At 34.6% G+C, this 23107-nt stretch overlaps 2 protein-coding genes across 2 annotated transcripts in view; one reads left to right on the top strand and one right to left on the bottom strand.

Moving 5' to 3' along the window:
- The first annotated feature begins 1103 nt into the window (after positions 1 to 1103).
- On the top strand, positions 1104 to 15426 carry LOC111061952. Its single transcript, XM_022349646.2, has 7 exons — positions 1104 to 1293; positions 2104 to 2224; positions 2949 to 3083; positions 7160 to 7287; positions 8048 to 8206; positions 9682 to 9764; positions 14080 to 15426. The coding sequence occupies exons 1-7, from the start codon at positions 1228 to 1230 to the stop codon at positions 14795 to 14797; spliced, it is 1410 nt and encodes a 469-aa protein (XP_022205338.2). The 5' UTR covers positions 1104 to 1227; the 3' UTR covers positions 14798 to 15426.
- Positions 15069 to 23107, bottom strand: part of LOC120351845 (myb-like protein F) — a 27585-nt gene continuing 19546 nt past the window's right edge. The window contains exon 3 of the mRNA XM_039430469.1: positions 15069 to 18226. Within this exon, the coding sequence (XP_039286403.1) occupies positions 16881 to 18226 (1346 nt within the window). The 3' untranslated portion in view covers positions 15069 to 16880. The remainder of the gene's footprint in view (positions 18227 to 23107) is intronic.

The raw sequence follows: 23107 nt of genomic DNA, 5'->3' as shown, positions 1-23107 counted from the left end.
TATACATCGACGCGCAATTAAAAACGAAACATACCTGTCAAATTTCTTGAAAATCTATTACCGCGTTTCGCCGTAAATGCGCAACATTTAAACATTCAAGCATTTAACTTAAACATTAAGAGAAATGCCAAACAGTCGACTTGAATCTTAGACCTCACTTCGCTCGGTCAATTACACCACGTCCGAAACTTTTTTATTAATGCATGACAAGTTTGCAGCTACAAACAGTAGGCCTAGCCTATTTTTATCCATAATTTGGAACTAACAAGTAATAAAACTATCAAGGATACAAGGAACGCAGCGAACAACTGGTCAAATCATATAGCATAAGTACCGGGATAACACTAAAATAATTTATTATTAAAACATAAAACTATTTGAAAAATGCAACACAAATCCATCACAACACATTGTTACCGTATTGATCTGATAATATATATGATAATAATATGATAATATATATATAATAATATGATAATATATATATTGATCTCATAATATGCTGTTTTGTGTTGAGTTGTAGAGTGGGAGTTGAAAGAAGATGAAAGTTGAATAGTTTGTTGTTGATAATCATTTAAGCTTACTGTAAACACATCCCTGGAATATAAGTTCAATTATTCAAATTCAACTTGATAGAATAGGCTAATTCTTTATAAATATAATGCAATTATTTGAAATACCGTATTGATAACTTCTCCAAAATTGAAAACAAATGAGTTGTTATCAACACGAAACTACTGTAATTCGGTACCTATGGTCTAAATTTTTAAAATGTTATTGAAACACATTTACAATTGCATGAGGAGTAACATTTGTTTTATACGGCTCTTAATATGATTATTTTCAAGATCTCACCACTCAGAAAGTTCAGAAAAACAAAGTTGAAGAAAAAAATAGAAAATGAAGAAATATTTGTGGAAAAGCTTTGGTGTGGCAATTATTCTCCTCGTTCTATTCGCAAATAACTCGATTACAGATTATCGTTAAATGCCAGCCAATGTTTTCCTAATAGACGGGAAAAAATGACAACAAAATTAGATCGAGAATTGAAGTGGCAAATGATTATGGTTTTCAAGAGTTGTTTCACGAGAGAGATTAGATACAGGTAAGTAGGTACGATCTGCGATGCAGAGTGCTGTGTTGTCAGTGTATTGTACTGTGTGATACGGTGCTTGAGTGTGTCTAGTATGTGCAATGCATCATTATTAGTTATACTGTCTATTAGTCATGGGCAAAAATTGTGTAATTTCTCATGCCAAGCCTATTGGGGTAGTGGCTGCTATATCGTCTGGGGTGAGTAGGTATAGTAATTAGGTTGGTGATAACTCTTATAGGACAACATAAATATAAAATTAAATTGAAAAATATGTTCTATTAGGTACTGATTACAGCATTATTGCTTGCTTTCAAAAGAGCAATACGGTATTCTAGAAAATGTTGTATTTGTGTTGCTTTACATTGACTTTTGTTAATGGACCCTGAACTAAATTAATGAATCCGGTCTTTGTTGGAATGTATTTATATTATTTATGTAAATATAGCCTGCAAGTCATAATTTTAGTGTGTTGGGAACTCACTAAATACATAACATTTCGATAGAATTTCTTCAAAGTACGGTACAACGAATAACCCCCAACTTTTTATATATAGCCTTTATAGGCATTCATTTCGAATTGAATCTCATATTGTGTGTATGAATTTGTGAAAACAGTTGAAATTCCAATCTTAATGATAAACTGACTGTGAATTAAGCTAAAAGGGTCCCAAAAACCATTAGATGTTGTGGATATAAGATCTTTGATAGATCCCGTTGCTGAATTCTCTAAGAAAAATGCAATTTTGAATTTGTTTACAATGTTTTGAAAAATGTATTATTTCTCATTTCGTTATCTAGGTACAATATTGTATCCGCAAGGGACTCCCCATCAACAAAAGCCATACGAATTTACTTTTTCTACTGGTATTATATAGACGTTTTCAAATATTCAGCAACCACTTACAGTAAATTGAAATAAACTGACTAGTTTGCACTTTTTTACAATTATTTTTGGATATTGTCTTTGAAGCTTAGGTATATGGAATTGCTTATCTATTTGGTTATAGATTCAGGGCTTGTTATGGGCTCTATTCTACTTGGTGATACTACTTCAGAGGTATTGTGTTTTCTCTGTTGGAAATGAGCAGTCACACACATTCAAACAATATTTGGTGGCATACGTGACAGGTAATCACAAGAATATTTATAATAATATTTTCTTTCTATAGCATAAATTGTTTTAATAGGCCTATTTTTATCAATATACTAAAACTACTCATTTGGAGATTTTAATTATATTTTTATTACCAGCATCAATTATTTTGATACTTCTATCAATATAATAAAACTACTTTATATCAATTCATTGATAAATAGAGATTTTAATATGAATGACAAGAATAAGCGTTGGAACCGCTCCATTCACCATAAAAATCAACTTATCACAAATCATTTATATGATCTTGTATAGGTCTGCCTTTCTGATATTGTTACGGTATGTGATCGATGTAAGACTTACTGCAATTTTCAAATCTCGTACAAAAATATCAAAACATAAGAGTTATTATTGATTTTCAATTTTAGCAAGTAGGTATACGGTACGGTTTTGATTTTCAAGGCTAAAATTGCACGCAATGAAATGCATTTTAATAGTTCAAATGGTTGTTCCTGCTGACTGGCATTGAAAAAGGCAGTAGATTCATTCCATAAATTGACTGTAATTTTATAATTTATAATTCTAATTTCTTCCTGTTTTGATCCTAGAGGAAAGGTGGTATAAGCTTGATAAAATATGTTTGCCTTTTTCAGTAGGAAACAAAAATTTAAACTATTACAATGTCACTTGACAAAATCAATGGAGTTTATATATTAACAGCAATATGTCACACAACTATTCAATGTTAATTTACAGACGAGAAATGTGCAGGAGCAAAAGGTGTCGTGGGTTGTGTGGCTCTGAGTGGACCCGAAATTCTGCTACCCTGGCTGGTAATTGGTGTGTTCGGCCACCTTATCCTGGCTGCATCCTCACTGGCACTCGCTCTCGGTCAGCACACAACTCACTTACTCTTCATTCTACAACCTTGATCTCACTATTTACTCTATAATCTCACCATTAAACTCGTTTCTCTATAATCTTCTCTGATCACCTCTTCGATCTCAATACGTCCGTTCATTGTTCTGCTTTTTCGCACGAAGCAGGCGAGAGAGAATAGACATAATAAGTAAAACGAGCAATCAATCTGGAATGTGGAGATGAGTCTTCTACTTTCAGGAGACTTCCACTTAGGGCGACTAATCTGTGTGTACTCGAGCTGAACAATATTTGAAGATTCAAAAAGATTTGAAGATTGAGTAGAATAGATTCAAGTAATTTTCTGCTGTGCGTGAATGACCTTTTTATAATGTTGGTTGATGTATTATAATACCATATATCAAAAATGTATGTAGGTTAATACAGATTTTAAATTCTGTTCATGATTTTACCTGTAGATCAGATTACTAAATATAGTCATTACATATAGGCCTAATAACATTGATTTTGAATCAATTCTTTGAGAACTTGAAAAATCTGTATTATATCGCCTTAGCGAGTTCTCACTTTTGACTTTGAAGACCAAAGTGTCGTTGTCCGTCTCTTTGTATGTTCTACAATAACTTTAGAGAGAATTGATCAATCAGCTTCAACTTTGGAACATGTAGGCATATTCTACGAACCTTTTTTACAGGTCAAAGAGTTCGTTGGGCAACAAAATTGACTCACTCTTTCGTCCTTTTTCAGGATATAAAAATAACATCGAAAGTGCATAAGAAAAAAATGTGTTGTGATCTATCATTTAGTCAGCTGAAGAATTCAGTGCATGCAATTACTACCGTACAGTTTTTCCATTCATTCATTTAGTCAGCTGAAGAATTCAGTGCATGCAATTACTACCGTACAGTTTTTCCATTCATAACATCAGCTGAGGCTATTTGGGAGCTAAAACACAGACAGTCCTCAGTTGGTATATACAACAAATATAATTTACAACTTTTACATCAACAAACTGATGTGGGTTGAGTTATCAATGTGTGGCTTTTGTCATTCATTTTCTCTTGGAACTCTGTATTAAAATCATGTATCATGACCACCTTCTTATTTGAAATATGAATTTGGATTCATATGAGGGTCAAAAATGTTGAAGCGACAGAGTAATTTTTGAAGAGTACCTAATTCGCACAATTTCAAATGAGGAGATCCCCAATGAAACGTACATTCTTGTAAAAGTCTACAAATTATTCTCGTAAAATAGATATTCAGCTACTGTTTCCATAATTTTCCATAATTTATATATATATATATATATATATATATATATATATATATATATATATATATATATATAATATATATATATATATAATATATATTTCATATATACAGAGGTAACTCTGTATATCGTCCAGTCAATATAGACATAAAAAAGGGGGTGTGCTTGCAATTTATATTGTAGTTCTGATTTTTCAATATATTATTTGGGCACACATAGGAGAAGTCCAGAACCAATTTCTTCATGCAAAATTTCCTTGTGCTAGATACAGAGTGGCCCAAAAACCTCGTATTTTCGGCTCAATTTCCAGTTTTCAGCTATTTCTGCCAAATCTCGTAATCGGACAGAAAAATTTGCTCCTTCCTTTTTTAAAGATTATAAATTCTGAATAGAATGAGATCATTCGAAACTCTCTATCTCCAATGAGTACTGAGTTATGATTTTCAAAAATGAGTGAAATTTGAAGGAAAAATAAATAATTGTACTTGGGTTTATTGTATAGACTTTTCTTCGATTGACAATGAAATAACCTCAGAGATTGAATTTCAAACACTCGTAACTTTTGACACAATGCTCAGATTTCATCGTACTACACTTCATTCTTCTCGGCTCGTCAAGGCGGTCCAAAATCATGCATCATAAGTCAAATTCGGTTGAAAAATGGAGAATATATTGTTGAGTGTACTTAAGCCCATATTCAAATACACAAAAATGGCCAATTTCTATGGCCTTCTTTTGAAGCAGGAGAATTCTATTAACTCCACCAGCTGCACCTCAATGTTCAAGGCCATACAACATGATTCCTTGAAGAATGAGAAATAGGCTGTCTTGACATAGTTCTTTGGCTAGTCTATATGAGATAGAGCGCTCTATCTGATCTCAGATTGTAGAGCACAAAAATACTTCCAGAAGGATTTTGAATTATACTTCTAAAAGGTAACAATCGGAAGATATTGTTGATCAAAAAATAAAATTCATCAAAATTTATTTTTTCCTTCAAATTTCACTCATTTTTGAAAAATCATAACTCAGTACTCATTGAAGATAGAGAGTTCCTAATGATCTCATTTTATTCAGAATTTTATAATCTAAAAAAAGGCGAAAGGAAATTTTACTGTCCGATTACGAGATTTGGCAGAAATAGCTGAAAACTGGAAATTGAGCCGAAAATACGAGGTTTTCGGGCCACCCTGTATCTAGCACAAGGAAATTTTGCATGTAGAAATTGGTTCTGGATTTCTCTTATGTACCCAAATAATATATTAAATAATCAGAACTATAATATAAATTGCATGCACCAATGTATATAGTGACTGGACTATATTAGGTTGGCACCAAGTTGAAGATTTAAATGCATTTATCGCGGAAAAATTGATTGGGCACTGCTACTTCAATCCTGGGAATATTATATTACTAGCCGTCAGGCTCGCTTCGCTCGCCATATCCGTTTAGCCAGACGTTCAGTCTGGACCCCCGACTGGATTGCTCTAACATATGATAAAAATGCTCAAATGAGAAATGCAGGTGAGCGAAGCGAGCCTGCTGATCTCATTCTTGGACGATCACGTCGGGGGTCCAGGGGGCGGAGCCCCCTGGCTAGACGGATATGGCGAGCGAAGCGAGCCTGACGGCTAGTTACATATAGGCCTAATAACATTGATTTTGAATCAATTCTTTGAGAACTTGAAAAATCTGTATTATATTATTTTTCACATTATAAAGACGAATCGTCAAACTTATATAATACTGTAGGCTACATTAAACGAGCCTTAGCGAGTTCTCACTTTTGACTTTGAAGGCTTCGTTGTCCGTCTCTTTGTATGTTCTACAATAACATCAGAGAGAATTGATCAATCAGCTCCAACTTTAGACATGTAGGCATATTCTACGGACCTTTTTACAGGTCTAGTTCGTTGGGCAACAAAATTGACTCACTCTTTCGTCCTTTTTCAGGAAAAAAAAGTAACATCGAAAGTGCATAAGAAAAAAATGTGTTGTGATTTATCATTTAGTCAGCTGAAGAATTCAGTGCATGCAATTACTACAGTTTTTTCCATTCATAACATCAGCTGAGGATATTTGGGAGCTAACACACAGACAGTCCTCAGTTGGTATATAACTTACAACATAATTTACAACTTTTACATCAGCAAACTGATATGGGTTGAGTTATCAATGTGTGGCTTTTGTCATTCATTTTCTCTTGGAATTCTGTATTAAAATCATGTATCATGACCACCTTCTCATTTGAAATATGAATTTGGATTCATATGAGGGTCAAAGATGTTGAAGCGACAGAGTAATTTTTGAAGAGTACCTATTTCGCACCATTTCAAATGAGATCCCCAATGAAACGTACATTCTTGTAAAAGTCTACGAATTATTCTCGTAAAATAAACATTCAGCTGTTTCCATAATTTTCATTAACTCTGTAATATTAGAAGTTGCGGGTTCCAAAGATTACAAATACAGCAGTTCATAATCGAGTTCTCCAACCCAGGGGGTCACTAGTCTATTCATCTATGATTTTCTCGTTTTTGTGGATTGTTGTAGGTCAGATAATTGAAATAGAATGATCTATATGCATTGTTTCACAATCAATTGATGAATAGATAAATGCAATAATTATTTTAGAAAATCTTCATAATAATATAGCCTTTACAGATGGGCAGCTATATCATTGGAATTCAATGACAATGTATTGGAAAAGTTTACAAGTTCAGTGAAGTAGTATTGCCTTGTAAACTATTCAACTCATATCCTCTCTCGAAAAAAATATTGAGTAATAATTGAATTTTTATGTGTTTTCCAGTTCTATTAAAATGCGGCAAGGAAACACATTTCGCTTTTATCAACACTTGGATATTTTTCGGCTTGGTCTCATTCATTGTTGATGCCGGACTAACATTTTTATTCGCTGTGGATTTCATGAAACTCCAGGTGAAAAGTCAACTCATATAATTATATTTTTTTTAATAGTAGTAAAACTAAGAAAATTGCCGATTCAGGTTATTTATCTGATCCACAATGGGAATCATTGATTAAATTAATATGAGTTCAAAATCTACAGAATTATTCTGTAACTTATGTAGAGTTGTATGCACAATATTCTCATTTCCTAACGTCCTGTTTCAAACAATTAACTTTCAATAAATTTCCTATAACTGGCTATATAACTTAAATCATATTCTCATAATGTGCCTACCATTATTCGATGAAATTTGTAGCTGCATCTTATGAGAATAATATTCTTATGTTGAGAATTTCTCGTGCTGTTAACAATATCAGCAGCTTGTACGTGAATATGACGTGTGAATATTGATTCCCTTGTAAATTGATCGAATTTATTGTTTGCTTTGCAAACCTTTCTGGATCTGCTGATATTAATCGAAAATACTTATTGTGGTTTATTACGTTATAAATTTTGTTCCAACAAAAATCTAACATATTTTTATAGATAAAAATTTATTTGTTGAATTTTTTAGACATCAGAATATTAATTGGCTTTAAATCATGTTATTTGGATCAATAATCAATTATTAGATATTAAAATTACTGATTTCATTCTCATGATTTGATTCTCATTCCAATAATTATCACATATCCATTAGCATCCTTCACATTTTATCAATTCAAATGATCTTTTATCAATAATTGCTGATATTGAATTCATTACAACAAAATTATTCCTACTTTTTAGTCCAGTACATGTCTTGGAGATAGAGGGATGACATCAATAGCAGTTGCTGCTCTTCTCCTAATGTCTACTCATGGTGTGCTTCTGACTTTGGCCAATCTTGCTTTCATCATATTCTTTTTCGCAGTCTCGGTTAAATTATACATAAAATACAAAATCAGAGTAAGTATCCACTGTCCAGTTCTATTTTCCATTACCCATTAACTTTTTTTAAATAATAAGTAGTGGGTTTTGTATGAAAATCGTTCAGTTCGGGCTCCATCATTCTATCTGTGGAATGAGGAATACAGTAGTCAAATTTAATTTCTTTATTGTAGGTTTTTCCAAAAAAATATAGTTAACTCATCATTCAATAATTTTTTTCACTGTTAAAATACCTTATTAAATCCTGGGTAGGCCTAGTATTTAATGGACCGTAATAATAATTATAATAATTATGATAATTATAATAATATAAACGGTTTTCAAGAACGAATCAATCCATGTATGACTGGTTGCCTAACAGTCATTAACAGGAGCAAATGAAAATGAATTATTTGTGTTCATAAGGTAACACTCTTACTAGTTTTGAGTTCATTCCCAAGAATATCATTTCCTAGTTTTAAGAGCTTTCTACAAACTATTTTTCATCACAGATACTGTGTGTGTAGTTTCTTGTAGAGAAATTGACGAGAGTAATGTAATCCTATTATATTAAGCGAGCAATTTCTGTATATATTTTTATATTTGGTTATTTATATTTATTTATGTCCAACAGATCTAGAAAACGGCTCTAACGATTTTCACGAAATTTGGAACATAGTAGGTTTATGATATAAAAATTCGATTGCACTAGGTCTCATCCCTGGGAAAACTCGCTTAAGGACATGAAAAGGATAATTCAGCCTTGGAAAAACAGATGATAATTTCGTCGTCTGTCGATAGCAGAAGATGGGTGTGCCTGTGTGGGAGATCAGCTGTGTAATCAATTAGCTAACCGTATCTCGCGAGAAATTTAGAAATTGTAATAGACTTGATCAGAATAATCTGATTTGCTGACATGACATGGTATATCATAATATTCAAAGTTAATCATCATTTTACAGTTTTGAGTGATTAGTGAGTGTAATTTTGTCATTCAATTTGGTTAGTAAACAATCTAAATTAGAACTTTTATGTTTTCAAATATTTGGACTGAAAATTTGGCCTGAATTCAAGTGTATGGAACATAATTCACTTTTTGGATTATTTATAGTGTATAAATCAAAATTCGGGGAAGAACAATTTTGGGCTGTGCCTGTTAGTCCTTCCCCAATAATTTAAAAGAATATTGAGTTCTGTTTATCAATAAATAAATGAATAACGAGCGAAGCTTGGTGCCCCGATATTCATTTATTATTTTCCATCAGAGGCAATCAGAGAATTTTCTATCAGAGGAAAATGTATCATACCTTAATGTACAGATAATGATATAAAGACTTAATGTTCCTACCCAATCGCCAGTAGTTTGCATGACGTGTCTTGTGGGATGTGATTAGTTATCACGATTTATTTATTTCTTGTAGGAAGCAGTTACTACATTATTTTTCACATTTCGATCACCTCTGTCCAACTACCTAACACTGGACCAATTATGATGAGCATTCTATTTTTTGCAGAATAAAGAGATTGATCTGGTATCGGATTGGCCATCTGCAAGCTCTGAAAATTCACTTTTCGACTTCTACAACAACAAAACCAAGTGAGTTAATCAAATTGATACAAGTTGAATTAAGTACCTACCATTAACTTGAATACAAAGAATAAAATAATCAACATGTATCATGAATAGGAGACACTGAAAAAACCGAGTGATGGCGTTTTAACGCCATGTTTTATTACTTCAATTTTTAAATCTATCAACGTAACTTTTTAGGAAAACCGAATGAGACCTATACATGAAGGGCTGTAAAATCTCGTTTAGCAATCGTTCGTTCAACGAACATAGTTTATAACGTTTGCAGCGACTGTCATTATTACTGGTGTTCTGCCCTAGGGCAGGTCTAAACATGATTCCTCCTTCTCCATTCCTCTCTGTCCTGTGCAATTCTCTTCATCTTGGAGTACTTTCCCTCCTCCCTGATATCATCCATCAACTTCACTCTTTTTCGTCCCAGCACCCTCCCTCCTTGCACAGTCCCTTCCATTGTCTCCACAAGTAGTCCGCCATGCCTCAGCAAGTGTCCCAGCCAGTTCCGCTCTCGTCTCCTTATCACTGCCATAATATTCCTTTCCTCTCCTACTCTACGCAGTACCTCCTCATTCCTCACTTTATCCATCCAGCTGATCCTCTCCATCCTCCTCCACACCCACATTTCAAAGGCCTCCAATCTCTTCTCTTCCTGCTTTCTGAGAGTCCAGGTTTCCGCTCCATAGAGAGCCACGCTCCACACAAAACATTTGGCCATCTTCTTCCGCAGTTCTATTTGCATTTTGCTACTCACCAATCTTCTTATATTGCTGAATGCCTCCTTTGCTCTTGCAGTTCTCACTTTTACTTCTAAATCACATCGCATATCCTCTTTAATCATACACCCAAGGTACCTGAATGATGACACCTGTTCAATGTGATGCAATCCTATGTTGATTGTTGCTTTCTTTGGAGTCTTGCTGATCACCATACTTTTTGTTTTCTTCACATTCACTCTCATCCCATACTCTTCACAACAGTGATTGATATGTTTTAACATATCATTCATTGCGCGCTCATTTTCAGCCAGCACAGCCATGTCATCTACAAACTTGATACATTCTATCCTTCTCCCTCCAATCTTCACCCCCCTTTTACCTGACAAACTCTTTCCAATCATTTCCTCCAGGTAGCAGTTGAATAATGTTGGGGACAAGCTGCAACCCTGTCTCACTCCTCTCCCAATTCTACTTCCTTGTGGCATTTCATCTCCTATTTTTATTTTCACTTCCTGGGACTGTCATTAGCTTTGCAAAACTGTTTTAATATCGTATCAAATACGAATTGCTAAAATTTTGTCAGAAAACGCACCAAGTTCGAATGTATTCATGAATGGGAATGGTTCCGCTGAGGCTCGATTATATTATGTTGCACTGATTTTTGTCACTCATCAAATCAATAAGTCAGTCTCGCACGGCATGAGTTAAGAAGTTATATTTTCAAAAAGTATACTATCTTTATTCTGATCGATTGGTTGAATCGTTCATAACGTTTTCAGTGACTGTCATATTAGCTTTGCAAAACAACTGTTTTTATATCGTATCAAATACGAATAACTAAAATTTTGTCAGAAGTTATACTTACAAAAATTATACTATCTTCATTCTGATCGAGTGGTTGAAAACTTTTCGTGTATTGTGGCAAAGGAAAAAATAATTCGATTCGAATATATATAATGTAGGATAAATAAATTAAGAGCTTGAACCGTCCCAAGGGTTCCACCGAAACGGTAATTTGAATCGAAGTGAGCAATACTGAATTGAACGAGACCACACGCCAACGTGTTTCACGTCGGACAAGTTCATTGAAGCCGAAAAGAAGCTCTTGTTCGTGAAGATTGTTATGAGGCGGAAAATACCCGGAAAAGCTTCGGCTGTCTGTTGAAACGTTGATGCGATAATTTTGAGACTGGCTGTGTCTGTGGTTTGGAAGAAAATGGTGGAAAATTACCTCCTGGCTGGACGCAGCGATGCAGCGAAGCACTCCCTCTCCCTCCCTTGTCCATCACCACACTCTCTTGTTTTTACGTCAACTCCTTCCTGTTTAATCTTCAGTCAGACTCACTTCAAACTGACAGCATTAGTTGAATGAGAAGCATTGATGTTATTCAGGGAGAATGATGGTACTTTTAAAGTGAATCTCACTATAGTTGAACGTTTTCAGCTACCGTTTCTCAATTTAGTTGTTGAAAATTGAATTTTTTGTCTAGAAATGGAACTCAGAATGTATTTGTGCACTTCAAAGGAGATAATAGAATCACCAGCAATCTAATAGTTGAAAATGGATTCTTTTTATCCATGAATTGATCAAGGATTAGATTTATTACTTGATAATAGAAGTAGACTACACATTTATTTATTTGCACAAAAAACTAGTGAGTTACAAAGATATACATTATAACAATTAGTTTTTGTAAGGTCATCTAGAGCAGCAAAAAATATGCTTTGATATGTAAGATATGATTGTATCTGTGGTTTGATAATATTTTTTTTAATACTAAATTCATTGTTAGGTACAGATTTAGATCAATGTCAGTTTTTGGTTTTACATTTTTGATCCATCTGTTTGTAGAACATCTCCTGTAATTATTTCTCTTGGTTAAACACATCAATACTTTTAACAATAATGATACAATTTGATTGCAATTACTTATCAAGGGTCTTCGCACACAGAGAGAAGTCAGACATTTCCAATTTCTCTAATTATATTTTTCCGTATAATATACGATGATTGAATTATTTTTCTCTTGCTAAATTATTTGATTGGGACCTCTACAAATTGATAAGTCATGTAGATTATAAAAATAATACAAAGAACGAAAGTTCTCCCGAAATCTATTATGAAATAGATTTCTGTCACAAGGGTGAGACTTCTTAAAAATGTAATTTATTGTGATAAAATTATGTAAATCATTGTTGGTGGCTAGGTCGCGTTTTTTGTGAGTGATATTATGAGTCAACCATTCCCACTATAACTGAATTACTTGATCAAACTCACTCTCATTCCATTCAATTATTTTAAAATATGGCTAGCTGATGAAAATTTTAAAAGCATACTATCGTTCTTCTCTGATAGCCCACCACACTCTTCCAGAAACCAGTAAAAGGAAGGTCTTAGCGGTTGAAAACAATTCAATTGGTGGGATTAGGAAAAGGAAATCTAGTTGACAATTTTTCATTGCAGGTGGATATTCGTTATGACTGTCGCTCATCCTAGTATTATTGATTTCATGCATATTCTTCACCGCCAATTCATATTACTATCATCGTATCATAATAGACAAGCAAAGTGCTTGTTTTCCTTACAAGGAGAATGTTTCTATTTTTGACACAAGAAGCACCACTAAAATTGTTAGTTTTACTTATACAGTACTTTAGTTTCACGAAAATGTTTTATTCCTCTTTTAGTTGAGTGATATTATTTATTTATGATTTACAAACTCAAGAATCAATTTCAAAGGAAAAACAAGTTTTTTTCTTAGCTTCATAATAAAGTTTTATTAACACAATACAGTATTCTTCGTCCTCAATATGACCCCGCATTGTGATTTAGGAATGAATGAATCTTATTATACTAAATATACAGATATTTATTCAACTGATAATGTTTTTTGTTAATATGAGCATTCTTCTGTTTTGTTACCCGTCACCAGCACTCAAACCATGGTTTTACTGGTGTTGCCAAATAAGTATAAATTAATGATAAAACAATTATATTTCTAGGGCCGGTCTCCAAACTCGAGATTTAGCTTATAAGTTCTAGACTTTTAACAGCTGGAGTCAGAAAATTGACTTTCCGAAACGGAGCTTAGTCTTAATCATAATCATTAGTCATGGTCACGTTTAAATTAAATTTTGAAAATGTAGAAAATTGAACACAAAATAAAATAAAAAGAAAATAGTATAAAGTATCAGCTATTTTGAACTATTAAGGAATGTTCAATTATACAAATGTTCCCAATTATACAAATGAGAATAATTTACTACTACTAGAAATGAGAGTTTCCGACCTCGGAAACCGGCCCTTATTTCTAAGGTTATTATTATTACATTTTCTAATCTGTGTTCAAAAATGGCTTGTACTGGAATAAATTTGATTTGATTTGATCTCATATAAAAACCAAATAGTGTTTTTTTTTACAGTTTATACAATCAATATTATCATTATGCTTATGGGAGAATAAATCTACATCTCCGATAAAGTGTTGTTAAGATCATACTCACACCTCATGAACAAAAATCTACTAATTCACCTTAAATATTTTACCCAATAGATTTTAATTATCTATGTTTCTATCATTAACGATTTATGTAATTTGAATTTGTAGGAGTGATGTGGTCGGTATAGTGAACCCTATCCAGGAATACCCAGAGTACTCAGCCAAGGGACGTTGGCCCACTCTGAGAGAGAGTGCCGAGCAAACCCGGCCTCCACTGAGAGCATGGGAGTCAAGGAGTGACATCGTCGATCACAGCCAGAGAGAGCAAGAATACAACAACAAAAATCTCATAAATCAGCGGCTTGATCAAGGGACGAGCTCGGCTAGGATGAGAAAATACGTCAAAGTGGAGCCAACAATCACCAATCACAATAAACCTCAGGTGGTTGCTGCGCACGGGAAAGTGGAAAGAGAGAGTAGGGTGTACTCTGTTCCAACTGTACCCCCATTACCCTCTCACAATTCAAACCCAAACAAGGACTCCATACGAAACTCACCCAGCTCTTTTGCGCCCATCACACCTCCCGCCCCTCCACTTCCTTTAGGCCCCTTGATGCACAACCCAAAAGTGAAACAGATTTCGTCGATGGCCGAGTTTGAGGCGTCTACCAAATTTTTCCCGTCGTCGCCAAAAGACGACACAATAAAAGTGGCTGAGCCGGACTACACACCACCTATAGTGCGGAAACCCTTCGACACAGTGAGTGGCGCTCCAAGCGGCGGACCAAGGCAACAGTCTGCGGCGATGATGTCTCTCCATGAAGCCATCAAGAGTCGACCTCCGTTGAAGCCTGTTCTCAGCCGCATGAAGTCTACTGAATGTTAATCATTCATGAGTGAGTGAAGAAACTATACTTCTGTTTCAAACAAAAGTGGCAATTTATTGATTGTGCTGAAGGTTTCTTTGAGCTTTTCAAGAAAAGCTTCTCGGTGACACAATCAGTACGTGAAGAAGTTTTTTTTACATCCAATTAGCCTTAGTTGTTCGAAATATCTCAAATATTGTTAATCAAATACATCTGCTGATAATTATTTTGTAAGTTTTGCTAGTTTAGCAGACACAACAAGAACAAAATGAGCAATGAATTTCTTGAATATTGTAATATTAGATGATATGGTTAACTTAATTTAGTAATCTATAAAATGTTTATATTGAAAGTACATGAGTCAACTGGTACAAAATCCGGAATTGAATGGTTCATGCGACTTCACTATCTTCAGTTCTTCAGTGAACCCTTCAATTTCTATAATAAGTGATTGTTTGAAATTTTGAAAAACAATTTAATTGTACTATTAGTGTAGAAAATTATAAAATGTTCAACTTGAAGAACCTGCTTCCCTTCCTCCAAATCGGTATCCATTCCTTACTAAACCTCCAATAAGCTCATAAATTTACTAGACTGTGAATGGTAATCTATATCAAACAATAGAGAAATAAATCATTCAGACTTTCTACGGTGAGCTTTTTCTTTAGTCTTTAGATACAACCAGACCACCTCACTTGAAATAAGCAATGTTCAATTACTTATAATTTCTACTTTTGATGAATCTGTTCAGAAAAAAAACTAAACATATCTGTATTTTCCCCTTTGTGAACTGAAGAAATGGATGAGAATGCCTCAGAGATTAAAATGAGAAATATATTACAAGATACATATAATCTTTAATGTTTTTTTCAGAATCTGTATGACATAATATATATTAATATAAACGATCGCAGTCAATTCACATCGCTTCAATATTATTTCACAAAGTATACATGGAAAGAATACATACAGTATTAAATTCAAGGAAACAGACTCACTACAAAGTGACCTACCGTAGTTTGTCCATGAGAATAGCACATCATAATAATTATTTAGTTTTAGAAACATATTTAGCTTGTGAGAAAAGTAATCAGCTTGTGACGATTGTAACACTTCAACGACTGATATATTGATTGGAATATACTTATTCAATCGTTAAAACTTCTGAACTTCGAAGTCTTGTAACTTTGCTGTAGTTTAGACACTGAGTTACATTTGTAACTGAGTCATTGAATGTAGTCGATTATTATTTGAAGTCATCTCACATCATCTTACCAAAGGGAAAAAGAATGGATCTCCAACTTTCAACACCATGGATAGATAATCTTTATTTTTCAGACATTAGAATTAGATTGCCTCTCTCTCTTCTTGCTCCATCTTGGAGATATACAGATTGGATTTGAAAGATTTTTATGTATAAATAGCTATTAGTAGGTACTCGGAAAAACCTTACTATAGACCTAGCCTACATATTTAACGTATTATTTTCACAACCCTCATCTCTCGTTTTCTTATCACACTGTAGAGTGTGTAGAGTTTACTGTCAGTAGTAGAGTTTACTGATGTAGTCGAATTTACTATCAGTTTAGGCCAAGGCGTACTTGGCGTACAATTAGAAAGTTCTTTCAAGATAAAACAATTATGTTTTGACTTCACAACATCAAATAATGTTATAAACCTTAAAATGAACTTTAATCTATATTGTTTTTATTCACTTTGAAAGGTTTTAATAGTTCTTAGTTCTTAATAGCACAATGACCTTTTTCCTCTCCTACACACTTTAAAAGTATATATTATTATGGTACACTGGTACCTACAGTACTGACAATGATTCATACAGTTTCATTATACACTTCTAAGCGTACGATGATACCGTTCTTACAACGATTTATGTCTTTCTATACACTCTGATGCACGCAATAGTAGTATTTTTATCGTTTTCCATACAGCTTGATGCGTACTTAGTTTAAGAACAATCCTATTATTTTTTCAAATCATTTGAAGCATACAATAATTCAGATCTTGAAATGTACAGTACACATGCTCCACGCAAATGTAGCTTTCTCATATTATAAACTTGAGTTCTCCACAGTGACAGACAGTTCACTTGATAAGAGACAAAGGATCGTGTGGCACAGTTTTCATAACATACAACATCCGAGGCTTTTTGAGCAGTGCAATTTCGTTGGACCTTGACAGTGGAGCGTCGAAGGTCCAGGTATGATGCATGCCAGGGACGGGGGGTCGCAACAGCGTGATCCTCTTCGCCTCCTCTCTTAGGATGATCTTCAGCGGAGTGAGGATGGCGAGAGGAGGATGCGCGTGGTAGATCGGTGCACGGTCGGGGAGTACGCGTGCGGGAGTGGGCGATGGAACTGAATGTGGAGGAGATGGAGGAGGAGGAGGTGGCGGAGGAGGAGGATGGTACAGATCCGAATGAAGGGTTGCAGGAACAGCCTGTCTATTGAAAGTCAACGCTTTCGGGGGTCGTTTCACATGTTTGTATTTCAAAGACGGCGAACTTTTGTATCCACTATCAGAGCTCACATGTGAGTTACTCAACATCGGATACCTCATGGCTTTTCCCCGTGTTTTTGACCCGTAATACTTGTTAACATCTCGATAGATATGCTTTTTCCCCCCTCCCTTTATCCCATTATACCTATATCCATTGTTATGGTCTATATGTGGAGAGTATTTACTCGAGTCATGAGCTTGCTCCTTATACTCCTCCGAGTTATAATAGGGTGACATTGTACTTCCCTCCTCGTCATTATTATTATAGTTGTAATAATTAGTGTTATGACTATTGTAATGATCATCATGAGTAGGGTCAGATGAAGTAGGGTCAGGTCCTAGAGCGGAGGAGCCAGTAGCTTCATAGCTGCGTGTGTCTTCACCAGATGTGTTGCCACCTGATTCCGTTGACACATCGTCATGATGATAGTGCTGATCCTGATCTGGACCATCGTCATGATGATGACGCTCATCCTGATGTGGACCATCATCGAAATTATCCACTTGTTCTTGACTGTCATTGTGGTAGTGCTCTTCGAAACTGTGTGGACCACCTCCAACATCACTGTAGGGACGCTGAATTGAGGGATATTCCTCATCATAGTTCGTTGGACCCTTGTAGTAAGGGTACGCATAATCGTAGTTTTCATGTTTTAGTTTGTTCTTGCTCTTTTTCTTCTTTTTGCGAACACCACTGTCAATATTGTTGGTGTTGAGGTCGTTGTAGGAGTGTTGTTGTTGATCGTCGGTTGGCTGGTGTTGGTGGTGGATGGAGATGGCTAGAGGGTTGATGAGAGGCACCACCAGGTGGGGGAGGATTTTGACGGTGCGCAGTTGGGTGGGGCGCGGTCCGCCCGTCGAGTCTGAGTACTTGTGCTCGGGGAACTCCGAGTGAAGAATCTGCGACGGCTTGAATAGCGGTTGCCAGCGACCTGTAACACGTCACATCAACTTTACTCATCACCAAAAAGTCATACTGAGGTATCAGACGTCAATAAAATGGCTAGTAACAATAATACAAAGATTAATATAGGTACTCATACATCAGTTCTAATATATTCATACTCTAAAGTAATAATCCTCTAAATCTAGTCATACACCCATCGATTTTTGAACGTACGATTTTTTGCCGTCCTTATAAATTGAATGAAACTTGTTTAGATACACATAATATTTTTGTCAAGTTATGTTTAATCTAATGGAATTTATGAGGACAGCAAAAGCTAGTACGTCCAAAAAACGATATGTGTGTAACTAGACTAAAATAATTTAGTTTGTAGCCTATTAAGAAAATTATTGGTATGAGTAGAGTTATTATCAAGAATCTGGAATAATAAAATGTGAACTCTCCGATAGAATGAATATTATTATAATAAATTAATGAATAAATATGCATATCAGTATTAGTTTTCACCCAGCATTACATGTCGACTGTATAACAATTAATCAGCAATATAGCCTCAGTTATCGAATAGAACTCTATTATATTATACGATATACTGTAATTGATATTAGTATGTTCTCACTTTAATGAATAAATTAAATGTGATCTCCTCCAGCTACTTCCTTGAAAACTGCAACTCTTGTTTGATTTGTTTAAATCAACTACCTATCTAACGTACTTTTCCGTTGTTCCATTTGAGCCACTTCGTGGTTTTATGCAATATTAGCGTAGGCCTACAGCAGTCATTTATCACAGATCAACGGCTTATCATCAGAAGATCACGATAAAAATACATAAAAATTCACGTTATTGATTCATACAATAAGTGCATCATCAATATGATGGGGAGAGAAAAAATAAGGTAAGCTTGTGCTATTCCTCTTCCAAATTTAGATAAGATTACACATAGTCTAATAGGTAGGTTTTGTAGTTGTTCACTTCACAAAATTTTCAGTCCTTAATTATTTCCACAAAGTAGAAGAAGATTTTCAAATTTAGATGCTTATAAACCAAACAAAGAAGAAATATTTTACATTATTATCACTAAAATAGGAATTATTCACATATTAGAGAAATAATTTTGCAGGATCAAAAAACAAACTTAATTCTAAAAGCACTAGAATATACCTAAGATCCATTGTTGTTGGAGTTGAGGTAATATTCATGAAAAGATAGGAAACCGGTAAGTTAAACCCTTCACTTCAAGGGCTGCAATGTCTACTGTCATTTCTGTTGATAACAATAATCTGCGGCATCCTCACAAATACTGTTAAAACTGTCTTGGTAGTGCACTCCTACAAGATAAGCACTAGAATTGAACCAAAAGTTCCAATAGTTCTAAGTAATATTTTGTTCTCATTTCAGATCTTGAAATATTTCAGAATTTTTTTCAATTCATTCCTCATTTATGTTTCTCCACTTTCCTTCTTGTCCCTTTCATGAACCAACGTGATGTTTGAAAATCACGGTAGAACGATGTAGTACTGTCCACCATTCAGTAAAACTAAAGGATAAAAAATTTCATCAATAGAACATTAGATTTGCACTCAATGTGAAAGTACCTATCCTAAGAGCACATTTACTTCATATTGCACAACACTCATATTTTGTGTAATCAACCGCGCCTTAATACAAAGATAGTGAGAGCATAGCTTATTCGTTATTAATGCACTGCCATCTAATTGACGAGTCCAACTGCTGCAATAGTGCCTTCAGACAAAGTTCAATTCACTTTAATTTTACAGCTGTAATTGTTCAGTTGTTGGAAGGATAAAACCGAGTGAAGCGAGAAATTTTTGATATCAACGCGTGTATTCTGAAGGCGTATAGAAAGCCTCTGGATAAGAGACGCAAGGACGGTTTAGTTGTGGATGCTACACGTTAAAAGTATTGTTCTGTTCTGTTTCAAAGCGACGCTGGAGAAAGGCGTCGTCTTTGTGTTCAGTTGGTCCGGTCAGGTAGTGTAGAGATCGTTCCATCTTCGACCCTCGCACGCTGTTTCTTCCACACAGACACATCTAGATGGATCTTCTTCTCCTCATCTTCCTTCTTCTTCTTCTTCTTCTTCTTCTTCTTCTTCTTCTTCTTCTTCTTCTTGTTCTTCTTCTTCTTCTTCTTCTTCTTCTTCTTCTTCTTCTTCTTCTTCTTCTTCTTCTTCTTCTTCTTCTTCTTCTTCTTCTTCTTCTTCTTCTTCTTCTTCTCTTCTTCTTCTTCTCCTCTCTCTCCTACTCCTGCAGCTTCGTTCTGGTCCATTATTCGCCATTAGTGCTACCGAGTAATAAGCGACAATAAATAATCTCGTCAACGGAGAGAGATATCGCCGGCCCAAAGGTCTGTGGGTCCTCTGCCCGTTGGATGGATGATAGGCCTACTAATCTTCGCCGGCGACTGCTTCTAGATCACAGTAGTTGTGGATTACAAACGTTTTGATCACAACGAACACAATCCTTTATCTTTGCTGAAAAGGCTTCATCGTCTTATAAGTGCTGGTTCCAATAGTTCCAATAAGTTCTCACTTTTGACTTACTAAACGCCAAAGTCTGTTTCTATGTTCTACAATAACAGGTTTTTTACAGGTCAAGTTCGTTGGACAACAAAATTAACTCACTCCTTCGTACTTTTTCAGGATATAACAAATAACATTGAAAGTGCATATAAGAAAATTGTTTTGATTTCTCATTTGGTCAGCTGAAGAACTCATTGCATTCAATTAAAATAGTTTTTTCATTCATTCATAACATCAGTTGAGGCTTTTTGGAAGCTATCATATAGACAGACCTTCATGCGCTGACACATGATTTCAGCTGGTTGAATATATACAACACAATCTACAACTTTTACATCAACAAACTGATACGGGTTGAGATATCAAAGTGTATGTTCGCCGTGTTTCGCCATTATTTTCTTCTTGGAGCTCTGTATCGAAATCATGTATCACATGACCACCTCCTCATCCACAAAAATGAATTTGGATCCATATGATGGACAAAGATGTTGAAGCGACAGAGTAATTGTAAAAATGAGTAAAAATGGGAACCCCAATGGAACCTACTGTCAAATTATTCTTGTAGAAGAAATATTCAGCTGTCCATAATTTCCATCGACACTGTAGAGTTAAAAGTTTCTGGTTTCAAAGATTGAAATACAACAGTTGGCTAGAATAAGATTTTAATATATTTGATTATCTAGAATAGATGTCACACATGCAATAATATTATCTATATTTTTGGTAGTAGTACAGCCAATCGAGTGTTAATGAAGTCAATATAGTCAATAGAGGGAAATGTTTGGAAGACAATTTTTGACCCTCTAGCTCTGTTTAGGTAAGGATGTGAACATAAATTATCAAAAGCACCAACCCTTACCCACGGTGGTTGGGGAGTGGGGGTGGTTTTAAGGTACCATTTATTGGGGTTTCGCATATACATTGAAAAGTATGGGTCTTACGGTCATTATGACTGTGCTATACAAAATTTGAGCATAATTCTCTACAATTTATTATCTGATAACTGTTACTATACCTCCAATAGTTTTCGAGTAACATTTGCTCATTGTAGCTTTTGAGAGCAGTGGATTATCTTTAATTTTTTATGCTTAATTAGTCCACTATTCCAAGTATCTCCCTTCGACTGTTACAACAGTCTTAGTATTGAGTGTGGGTTTTGCAACAATAGATCATTTGACAATGGAATTTTAAGGGAAAGTCTGGAATACAATTCAAAAGTTAAAAAAGTGAAATAATACATTCATAAATAACTTGCAACAATGGTCATAGCTCAATGAGTGATTGTCAACCAGGCACTAAAACCAGTGCTGTCCTGGTTTCATACAACATTGACTTCAAGTTGTAAGAATTGGCTCAAGTGATAGAGTCGGTCTTTGTGGATAAATTACGAAGCAATTCTAGTACATTTAATCTTTTTGCTCAATTTTGGTATGATTGATCAGTACAGACCAAAAAAGAAAATTAAGATCATCAAACCTTGGATTACGAGAGGGCTTGTCTTATCCATTAGAAAAAGGAATCTTCTGAATAAGAAGAGGAAATTACAACCAGAAAATCAAAAACTAGCAGCCCATTACCGTCTCTACAGGAATACGCTGACGTCGCTTATCCAGAGTTCAAAAGAAGATTACTTCAAGAATAAATTCAATGAAGCAGGAAATAACATCAAGAAAACTTGGGAGATCATAAAGGATGCCACTGATTCAAACCGAGAGAATACAGATCAATTGAATGCTGTAAAAATAGGAAATAATGTTGTAACATTGAAAGAAACTCATTAATGAATACTTTTGTTAGTATAGGAGAAAACAAGGAAATATAAGATAGTTTAGGTAAGAATATAAGTGATATTGTAAATAGTTATAAGCCGAATGTAAAAGTACCCAATTCTATGATTTTCCTACCCATAATTGAGCAGGAAATTATTGATAATAGTATTTCAAAAAGCATTAAAGAATTAATTTTTAAACCTCTGGCTCATGTCTTCAATTTGAGTCTATTAACTGGAACATTTCCTAAAGCAATGAAATTGATTTGTGTCAGACCTATCCATAAGGGAGGTGATAAGCTAATTTTAAGTTACTATAGGCCTATATCACTCTAATAAGTAACCTTTCAAAAATACTGGAAAAGTTAGTGAAAGCTCGGTTGATGAGCTATCTGGAAAAGTATAATATAATTTCTCCAAACCAATTTTGTTTTCGTAAGGGAATAAGTACGGAATCAGCAGTTCTGGAGTTGTCAAAATTGGTTATCCATAACCTAGAGGGAAAAATAAGTGTTTAGCTGTATTTTGGAACTGGCTAAGGCCTTTGACTCTGTGTCACATGATTTATTACTTAAAAAACTTGAAGCAATAGGAAT

Source organism: Nilaparvata lugens, chromosome 6 (genome assembly GCF_014356525.2).
Source record: "Nilaparvata lugens isolate BPH chromosome 6, ASM1435652v1, whole genome shotgun sequence".
NCBI lineage: Eukaryota > Metazoa > Arthropoda > Insecta > Hemiptera > Delphacidae > Nilaparvata > Nilaparvata lugens.
The sequence above is the reverse complement of the archived record's forward strand: the minus strand, read 5'-3'. Positions and strand labels throughout refer to the sequence as shown.